At 44.6% G+C, this 10797-nt stretch overlaps 1 protein-coding gene across 1 annotated transcript in view; it reads left to right on the forward strand.

Moving 5' to 3' along the window:
• The first annotated feature begins 10071 nt into the window (after positions 1-10071).
• Positions 10072-10797, forward strand: part of Or6s1 (olfactory receptor family 6 subfamily S member 1) — a 996-nt gene continuing 270 nt past the window's right edge. Inside the window, exon 1 of the mRNA XM_075950003.1 lies at positions 10072-10797. This exon is cut by the window's right edge and continues 270 nt beyond it. Coding sequence (XP_075806118.1) covers positions 10072-10797 — 726 coding nt within the window.

Genomic DNA, 10797 nt, shown 5'->3' on the forward strand with positions numbered 1-10797 from the left:
CTGTGGTTATATATACTATAGTGTTCCTATCAAATGCTACATCCACATACAAAACAATACACACCATAGTTGTCTCCTTTGAATCTGGGCTATCCCACTCCAGATGATATTTTCCCTAGCCCTATACATCTACCTGTGAGTTTCAAGATTGTTTTAATTATCAGCCAAATACTATTCTATTGTGTAAAATGTCATGTTTCCTCTTAGCCATTCATTGTTGATGCTCAGCTAGGCTGTTTCCAATTTCTGGCTGTTATGAATAAAGCAGCAATAAACATGGATGAATGAGTGTCTGTGAGGTAGGATGAGGCACCCTCTGGATTCGTGCCCCAGAGTGTATCTCTTCCCAGCTTCCTAAGGGAGCGCATATGGTTTCCACAATGGCTGTACAAGTCTGCACTCCCACCTTCAATGGATGGGTGTCCCCTTTCCCACATCCTTACCAGCTTAAGCTGTCCCTGTTTTTTTATTGATCTCACTATTCGGACAGGTGTAAAATGAAATCTCAGAGTAGATTTGATTTGCATATCCTTGGTGATTGAGGATGTTGCGCATTTCTTTAAGTCTTTCTCAGTTTCACCTTTGAGAACTCTATTGAGTTCTTAGCCCATTTTTAACCTGGGTTACTTGTTTTCTTGGAGTCCAGTTTTTGTTGTTCTCTATATAGTTTAGATATTAACCCTCTGTTGGATGTGTAACTGGTAAAGATTTTTCCCCTTCTGTAGCCTGCTGCTTTCTACAATCGATGGCATCCTTTGCCATATAGAAGCTTTCAGTTTCATGAAGTCCCATTTATTAATTGTTGGTCTTAGTGCCTGAGCTATTGGTGTCCTGCTCAGAAGTCCTCTCCTGTGCCAGTGAGTTCAAGACAATTCCCACTTTCTCTCGTATCAGATTCAGGATATCTGGCCTTATGTTGAAGTCCTTCACCCATTTGAAGTTGAGTTTCGTGTGGGGTAAAAACAGCCATCTGTTTGCTTTCTTCGGCTTTCAGCCGTCCAGTTTGACCAGCTCATTTGCAGAAGGTGCTGACCTTTCTAGTGTGTAGTTTCAGCTTTCTCAAGGCTCACGTGTTCATAGATATGTTCTAAAACCAAACAAACAAAAAACTTGTGAGCTAAATGAAGTGTTTTTTTCTGTTATGGGACTTCCTGCAGGTTTCTGAAGCTGGTTTGATCTGGAAATGTTAGTGCCTAGCTTTGGTCTGCCTTACGTGACTGCTACCTTTGTCTCCGTTAACCTTTTTTTGAAATACATAATTCTTGAATGGGTTTCCTTTAAAGATGCCAAGCCTATGCAAAACTCAGTTGAGGAAGAACTCAGCAAACCAAGTTGTCTCCTAACTGAGAATTTGTTTGTGGCACCGTCCTTTCGGAGACCTTAGATTAGGTCTTGGTGTACAGAAACTGGCTTGCTAAAGGTGTGAATTGGGTAACAATAAAAAAGCCCTTTGCTAAGCTACAGTGAATCAATTGCCAGAGGCTGATCCCCTGCAGCTGGAGAAGGCTAAGACCATGCTCAGAGTGCCCCCCACCCCCGCGCCATCGATCCACAGACCCTGTGAACCCACACCAGATATAACATCTTTGAAAGTTGCTTATCTTAGGTTTCTGTCGCAGTGACCGAAAGCTAACTAGCACAGGGTAGAACACTCATCAATGGAATTAGCGCCTGTGTTCTAAGATGGAGGCAGAGATAGCAGGCTCTCCTCGGATGAGGGCAAGAAAAATCAGAAAAAAAACTCCTCTAAACGCTGAGTGCCTCACCGCTTCGACCCTGGCTCCCAGCTTCTGTCTTCAGTATTGAGAAAATAAATGTCTTGTTTGTTTGTTTCCACAGTGCTGTGGGCCAAGACTGGAGTCATCTTTGCTAGTCAAGTGCCCGGCCACTGGCTTCTACCTCCAGCCTGCCTGGTTCCTGGCAGCTTGCTACAGCAGCCTGCACAGAGCTAAACTGTCCTATCGTTTTGTGGAAACATTTTTTTTCTTGCTTTCTATGTTGTTAAAACTTTAATGGGACAAAAGAAAAATAATTAATTTTAAGGAATCTGTCATAATGAAAAGGAAACTTCTGTGTTCCCACCATTATTCTAATGCAATCTCTGCTTCCTCACCGAGATTCTCTGTCTTCTTCAGTTTCTACCTTGTCTCCACACTGTCTGGACCCAGAAGCAGGTTACTTCTGATGATAAACCTGAATTCCCTTAGGAGTTCATTATCAGTTTGCATTTCCTGGGATCTGTAAAACCCCATAATAAACCTGAATTCCCTTAGGAGTTCATTATCAGTTTGCATTCCTGGGATCTGTAAAACCCCATTTGACATTCCCCAGAGACTGATTGGTTAATTCTGCAGAATTAGTTTCTATCTTTAGGGAGGTATTTCTGACTTTAGTTTTTAACCAAGGAGATACTTTATTTCTCCAAACTCAGTCATCTCTTGGATTGCCACTATTATGTGCTTACTCATCCCCATCCTCCCCTCTCTGCAGAGGTCTCTGTGAGAAATTTCCACATGGGCTTGGGTATTTCAACACTCCAGGTGGTGGCTCTGTTGCAGGGGTGGAGGTGCGGGGGGGGGGGGGGGGGGGGTGGCGCGAGGGTAGGATACGTGGTGAACCTTACTGGAGAAAGTACGTCACTGGAGGACAGGCTTTGAGATTAAAAGCCTCATGCCATTTCCAGTTCCCTCTCTCTGGTTCCTCCTTATCATTGGAATTTTCGGCTTCCTGATCCTGAAGCTACGCTGGCCATGCTGCCGTGCGTCCCCCAACGACAGACTCCTGTCACCCCGTCAGCCCAAACAACTCCTCCTGAAGTTGCTTTGGTCACAGTGTTATCACAGCCCCAGAGAGGTAACTAGAGCAGAGCAGATGAGAATAGCTCAAATTGAGGTGATCCGTACGTGGAACGCACCTTAGTTACTTCCTGCCATCTCTGGAGCAACTTAAGGAATGGAGGTTTATTATTTTGGCTCACAGTCTGAAGGTGCAGCCCTTCATGGTGGGGAAGGCGTGATGTCAGGACTGTGAGGAGCTCACATATGTTTGTGGCAGTCAGAGGCTCCTGCCTGATTTCTTCCTCTATCCCTCTCTGCCTACTTTCTAAGGTTTCTCACCGAATGTGGAGCCCACTTGTTCTGTAAGACCAGCTGGCTGGCAGCCTCCAGGATCTCTCTTGTCCTTTCCTTTCCACATGAGGAAAATGCCACCACACTCAGCTTTTATGTAGATCTAGGGGATCTAAGCTCAGGTCTTATGCTTGCAAAACAAGCATCTCACCAGCTGAGCTGCCTGCCTACCTCCACTACCTCACATTTTTAAGGCTTCTTATTGTGAAATTTTGAAGCATACTAAAAATAGCTAGACTAGTATAATGAATCATGGCATTACCAACATGTAGTTCTACAGATCACTAATTCATGGCCAAGCCAGTTTTATTTATATTCCCATTTGATTTTGAAGAAAAGTCCAGATGTGTGAATTTTCATAACTAATTTTTATGTAGTTTATAGCAATAGTTGTTACAAATGAGGAAAACTGAGGGGGAAAACCCAATAAGCAATGATTAGAACCTAAGTTTATTTCAAGAAGATTGCAGCTCATTTAGCACAATAGATTCATTGTGACGGCTAAACTTGATTGTCAACGGGATGGGGCTTGATCATCGGGAAAACCAATCTCTAGACATATTTGCAAAGAAGTTTCTAGGTTGAGTTAATTGATGCGGGAAGGCCCACCCTAAATGTGGGTGGCATCATTCCTTGGTCCTAAACCGGAGGGGGATAAGGGAGCCAGGTGTGGTGGAGCAGGCCTTTAGTCCCAACACTTCCTAAGTAGTGGCAGCAGGGTTCTAAGACTGTGAGTTCAGGCCAGGGCTACCCGGTGAGACCTTGCCAACGTAACCACCATGCTGTCCTGACCGTGACGGGAGCCACAATCCCTTTCTTCCCTCAGGTGCTTTGGTTAGATATTTTGTTCCAGAAAGGCATAAAGTAACAAATAGATTTTCCACATTAATAATCTGAGTTAAAACATTCCCCATCTGTTTTCAGTGCCCAGAGAAAGGAGATTTTTGCAGGCTATCTTAAAAACAAAGACACAGCACAGACTCTGAAAATCATGAGAAACACAGGAACATTTTTGCCTTTTGCTGTCATATATCAGAAAAAATAGAAGAATCCACACAAAAATAATGAAAATGGCTAATTGGATGATGGGGAATGAGTGGGTGTGGGCACAGGAGGGAGCGGAAGTAGTTTCTACACAGTGAGCTGTACCTCGCGCTGTTAGCCTATACATTGATGTGTTTGTACACGTCATTAGCACAGTGAGCTGTACCTCGCGCTGTTAGCCTATACATTGATGTGTTTGTACACGTCATTAGCACAGTGAGCTGTACCTCGCGCTGTTAGCATATACATTGATGTGTTTGTACACGTCATTAGCACAGTGAGCTGTACCTCGCGCTGTTAGCCTATACATTGATGTGTTTGTACACGTCATTAGCACAGTGAGCTGTACCTCGCGCTGTTAGCCTATACATTGTTGTAGCTTTGTTTTTGGACTATGTGCATGTACCTTAAAGGTAAGATCTAAAATATCATAAGCATATAAACATCACAATAATAAGAAAGCTTTTTTCTAGTATGTTCTACTGTTATATGATCAGCTGGGTTTGACTGTATTATTACCTGAGTACCAAAGCCATTTTCATGCAAGTAGCTCTGTAATTTTAATACTTAATTGTTAACAAAGGCATCATAAACATATTCTGGTACGAAAAGTCTCTTCAGCAAATAGTTCTAGAAAAATCGCATGTCTGCATGTATGTGTCTGTATGCATGTCTGCATGTAGAAGAATGAAGCCACCCTCCTACCCTGAAGAAAAACTCATTCAAAATGGATGAAATGCCTTAGAGTTAGACTTGAAACTTTGAGATTGCCAGGGAAAACAGGGAAAACTCTTCAAGAGTAGACAAGGACTTCCTGGGAAAGATTCTAATTGTACAGGAAATAATCTTAAGAACCGACAAACAAGATTGCATAAGATCTTCAGTGCCGCCAGGCGATGGTGGCGCACGCCTTTGATCCCAGCACTCGGGAGGCAAAGGCAGGCGGATCTCTGTGAGTTCAAGACCAGCCTGGTCTACAGAGCTAGTTCCAGGATAGGCTCCAAAACCACAGAGAAACCCTGTCTCGAAAAAAACCAAAAAAAAAAAAAAAAAAAAAAAAAACTTCAGTGCCGCGAAGGACGCAGGCACTGGAGAGAGGACCCAGCCTGCTGAATGGAAAAAAATAAAATCTTTACTGTGTCTGACAGGAGATCAATGTTTGAAAACTATACAGAACCCAAAAGTTAAATACCAAAAATCATATAACCAATACCAAAGATCATATAACTAATACATAAGCTAATGGATTGAGTAGGTAGCTCTCCAAGAAAATGAAATACAAATGGCCAATGAAGATTTCAAAGTGTTTAATATCCCTGCCATTATGAAAAAAATTAAAACTGCTTCAAGATTCTACGTCACCCCAGTTGGAATCACCAACCAGATAAAGGACAGCAAATGCTAGCCAGGACATAAGAAGAAAGGAATCTTCATTTACTCTTGGTAAGAGTATAAACTGATACAGCCTATATGAAGATAAATATGGAGACTCTCCAGAGTACTAACTACCCCCATATAATCCAGCCATACCCAAGGAGTCCAAGTCAGCAGGCCACAGAGATCCTTGCACACCTGCCTTCATTGCTGCTGTATTCACAACAGCTAAGAAATAGGGTCAAACAGCAATCAACAGACAAACAGAAAAGGGACAATTGGGTAAATACACACAATGGAGTCATCTTCAGCTGTAAAATTTGAATGAAATTATGACATTAATAGAAAAAGATGGAAAGACGCCAAACTCAGAAGACAAATAAGTTTTATTTCGTATGCGTGTTCTAGATTTAAATTTATACACACATTGTACAATACATATTGTTTATGTATGTATGTATGTAGGCTATGGAGATAGGAAGCAATTATAGAAAGAGCTAAAGAGAGGGAACAAGAGAGGATAATAGGATGTGTGTGCCATGAAATCGGAACGTGGAAGGGGATTCACTCACAAGAAACTGAGAAGGGACATGAGGAAGGGTATTAGGGGCTGTAGGAGATATGGCTCAGCTGTTAAAAGCACTGGCTGCTCTTCCAGAGGTCCTGAGTTCAATCCCCAACAACCACAAGGTGGCTCACTACCACCTGTAATGAGATCTGGTGCCCTCTTCTGGCCTGCAGGCAGAACACTGTATACATAATGAATAAATAAATTTTTTTAAATAATAATATGTATTATGAAAGCATCTCAAGGAAACCAATTTTTCTGTATGCTAGCCAAAAATTTAAATTTTGAAAAACTAGTTCTGTATTTAAAAAAATATCTCACCTCATTCTTTTTTTCTTTTTTCAGTAACTTTAACCAAGAGGTTTTGCTTTGAGGCAGGATCTTATTATATATCCCAAGCTAGCCTCAGATTTATGGCAGTCCTCCGAAGTGCTGGGATTACATGCATGAGCACTAGGTTCTGTTTCAGCAAAGGGTTAAAGTTTTGTACAGATGTGTCCTTCCCTCTAGCTTTCTCTGACTTGGTGTGGCAGCTCTCCAGTCCTCCAGCCCGCTCCGGCTCCTTCCCTCACAGTCTACGATGGCTGCTCCCTTCCTCCAGGCTGGCTCATTAAGGCTGTCTTCCATGCTCTCAGAAGCGTTATGTCCAGAAAGGATGCATTCAGTCAAACCGACCCTAGAAAGCTGAATCAAAACCCAAATCATATTTATTTCAGAAGAGCAGTTACTCTTCCAGTCTGGGGTTCAGAGCAACTTAGCACACTTGCTGGGTTTAAGCAGTGAGGCTCGTGCCAGAATGCAAAGGCAAACTCTTGGCACACTGGTTATTAAGAGAGTAGAAGATAGGCCAAGACAAAGAAGTCACGATTTAGCAGGCTGGAGGGAAGGCATCAGAATGGTCAGGAAGATGGGAAGGAGAGGAAAGGGCAGGACAACTGAGGGAACTGAGGTTTGAACCAGAGTCGAATCTCCAGTAAGGAGCATATGATGGAAACACAGAGATCCAGGATCCTTGGCAGTGTTTAGGGTGTGTCGGGTCACATGTGATATGTTTGGTAGGATATAAAGAATATGGCGGGAAGAAGCAACAGAAGAGAGACGGTATAGAGAGTCTTACTATCTTATCACACCCTTGGGTCTCCCATTATTTTCTGCCATAGAACCCAAGGGAAAGATTCACACTATCATTTTAAGTCCTCAGGGTGAAGAGATGATGTCTGTGTTACTGGGGTTACACGTTTGTCCCTGAGTGTCATGAAGAGAGAGGCAGTTGATGTGGGCAGATGCTGTGATTTCCCTCACTTCCACAGTTAATCCTGCTTTCTCAGCCATCTGGCGGGACAGTTGACGGCTTTCATTAAGAAAGCATTTCTTGTCTCCTTTCCAGATTTACCAGGCAGGGTCTAGGATTGCCTCAGAAGTATAAATTTCTCCTGAGACCCTTGGGCCGTGTTTGCACCCTCACCCTCTCCCCTTTCCTTTGGTAAGCTCCTCACGTCTGGATCAAGTCTTGTTTCCTGACCAGAAGCCGAAGCCGCTCATAGAGGATCTACCTTTCAGTACAGAGATCTATCAGAGGGCTCCAGGGCTCTTCCCTGCGCTCAGTCTAAAACCAGGAGCCAGGAAGAATGGGGTCTAAGAGCAGAAAATGGAGACTCTCTACCTGAAATCCATCAGCAAGACAAGGAAAGAAAGATAGTGCTACTAGAGATGAAACCAGCTATTGGTGAGTGTCTTGTGTTCTCAGTGGAGAAGTGACCCTCTGCGCACACTCCTTGCCATCCAGCCACTGCCCAGTAGTGACACTTCAGAGCGCTGAGACAGCTGTCGTTCTCATGCCTTGAACCAGCTCGGCCGAGAGCACTGGTCGTGTTGTAGAAGTATTATCCAGGAATGGTGGTTTGTGCCTTTAACCACATCACTCAGGAGACAGAGGCAGACCCATCTCTAAATTCAAGGCCAGCCTAATTTACACAGCAAGTGCAGGCCTGTTTAGTGAGATGCTGTCTCAAAAAACAAGCAATCAAACAAAGCAAGCTTGTAAAGGAACAGTGTAGCACCTCCTCAGGGTCAGAAAGCCCTGTGCTCACCAGACAGCAGATCAGCACCAGAGGATAAGCCAGGGTGGAAGCCCAAGGGGAGAGGTGGTACCCAATTCCCTTTGTTTTCCCAAGTGCAGCCCCCATCCCTTGGAACTCCGAGGATACCGGGCTACTGTCAGCGTCACAGTCAGAATGTGGATGAACCAAAGGATGGAGGGGACATTGACAAGTAAACTGGGAAAGATCAATATTCAGGGTCCCACACTTATGAAAATATGGATGGCATTTGGGAGCCGGTGAGTCACTTCAGATAAAGACTGGCTTAGGCCAGAAAGTGACTTCACAGGGAATGACAGAGGGCCGAGAATAGGTCTGCTTTAGATACCCAGTACTTTCTGTTCTTAGGTCAAATGCATTGCTTCTGTGGAAATGCCTCTCTCCCCTCAAGTCTCATTTGAGACTGTGGATTTCTGGTGTGTCTTTCTTGAGAGTACTACTTCCCCCACTGAGGCTCAGTTTTGATGTCCTTCTACACACAGCAGCACTATCTCCTCCTGTCACAAGCCCCAACTTTGCTGTTTTATCACCAGCAATGTGGTCTGTCTCTGAGTTGCCAAGGCCAGGATGTGGCACGAGATGAAAGCAGAGGTAACGTGGCAGCCCTGACCTACACATGTGATTTCTGTAAAAGCAGGAGGGAGGACTGACACTGGGTGAGCCCCTAAGGTCACGAAGCTGCTCTGTCCTAGACAGAAGGTACCAGTGTTTACCATGCACACAGAGGTGAGGAAGGAGAGGAGAGTCGAGCGAGGGTCAGGAGTCCGAGGTGTGGCTGGGCATTGGATGGTTGGGTGTGTTCAGAATGGCGCGGCTGGAGAAGAATCAATGTCTTTAAAAATAATTCTGATGTTTTGCTACTGAGAGTTTTTAATTAGTTTTTTCTTCCGTGTTTTCCTTATCTTTTTTAACAGAGACTTCAGAATACCACCATGTTGGCTGTTTTTATTTATTTTTTAGTTGGTGGGACTGGAAGGACTTAAATCAACTCGGTTTCCAATTTAATTAATTATAGCCAGGAGTTTGTGGCTCTGTTTCTGACAGTCCAGTGGAGCTGGTTTTGGAATGCTCTGGACTGTGCTTCAGAAGGGAAAGGGTCACAAACTGGAAAAGCCTTTATGAACTCATATTCATATTAACAAGCACTGAGCTTGAAGGGAGCAGACTAACTGCATGGAGTAATGTGCTTTACTATTGTGTCCTCTCGTCACATAGTACAACCTGCTTCAGAAATGCAAGCATTTTGTGGAAATCTGAGTTTGGTTAAATTCTTCGTTCATTGTGAAAATTCTCCATAAAGGGGAGAATTGGTGTATAAAATGGCCAGGCTTCTACTGCTAATTGTTTAGTTAGTAATTAAAATGCAAGCAAGAGCTCCATTGCTTGATCATCTTTCCAACGTGGTGGCAAACCAGGCCTAGTTCTGACTGTCATCCACCTCATTTGTTAGGTTGGCATGGGAAACTCTTTTGAATCCTGTGTCCTGTTATTTACTTGCTTCTTACCAAAATAAATAAATAAATAATGCAACCGAGGAACCCAGTGTTCTTAGCCCAGTGAGTAGAGACAGAAGACTTCAAAGGCAGGCGTCAGCCGCAGCTGTTTCTTTCCAGAATCATGTCCTTATATTTTCACCCAGTTCAGACGTTCAGAGAGTTTTCTCTTCACCACAAAGAACAATCCGCCAAGATTTGAGAATGAGACTTGTGGAGGTACAGGTTCCTGACAGTTTCTTAAGCGCGAGCTGCCTTTTAGGGGGAATTTCTCCTGCTCTGTAATCAGATAACGACCTTGGGTTTCAGGATGCGTGCCTCCATCACGACCACGTTCATTTGTCTTACAGGTGGGAGAGATCACAATGGCTCCACGTGGGAACCACAGCGACGGTACTACAGAGTTTGTCCTGGCCGGCTTCCCGAACCTGAACAGCACAGGCGTGGAACTGTTCTCTGTGTTCTTTCTAATTTACCTGCTGACCCTAACAGGCAACGTGCTGATTGTGGGGGCGGTGGGCGCCGATCAGCGTCTGAAGACGCCCATGTATTTCTTCCTGAGTAACTTGTCCTGCCTCGAGATTCTGATCACGTCTGTCATCATCCCTAAGATGCTGAGCAATTTCCTCTCGAAACAACACACCATTTCCTTTGCCGCGTGCATCGCTCAGTTTTATTTTTACTTCTTTCTTGGGGCCTCCGAGTTCCTGCTGTTGGCGGTCATGTCTGTGGACCGCTACCTGGCCATCTGCCGTCCTCTGCACTACCCCTTGCTCATGAGTGGAGCCGTGTGCGTTCGTGTAGCCCTGGCTTGCTGGGTAGGGGGACTCCTCCCCGTGCTCGGCCCCACGGTGGCCGTGGCCTTGCTTCCTTTTTGCAGACAGGGTGCTGTGGTGAAGCATTTCTTCTGCGACAGTGGCCCATTGCTGCACCTGGCGTGCGCCAACACCACAAAACTGGAGGAGGCCGACTTTGCTCTGGCCTTTCTGGTCATTGTGTCCTCCCTCACCATCACCGCCGCGTCCTATGGCCGAATAGTCCTGGCTGTCCTACGGATTCCTTCCGCTTCGGGCCGTCAGAAGGCCTTCTCC

Source organism: Microtus pennsylvanicus, chromosome 15, assembly GCF_037038515.1.
Source record: "Microtus pennsylvanicus isolate mMicPen1 chromosome 15, mMicPen1.hap1, whole genome shotgun sequence".
In the NCBI taxonomy this organism is placed as follows: Eukaryota; Metazoa; Chordata; class Mammalia; order Rodentia; family Cricetidae; genus Microtus; species Microtus pennsylvanicus.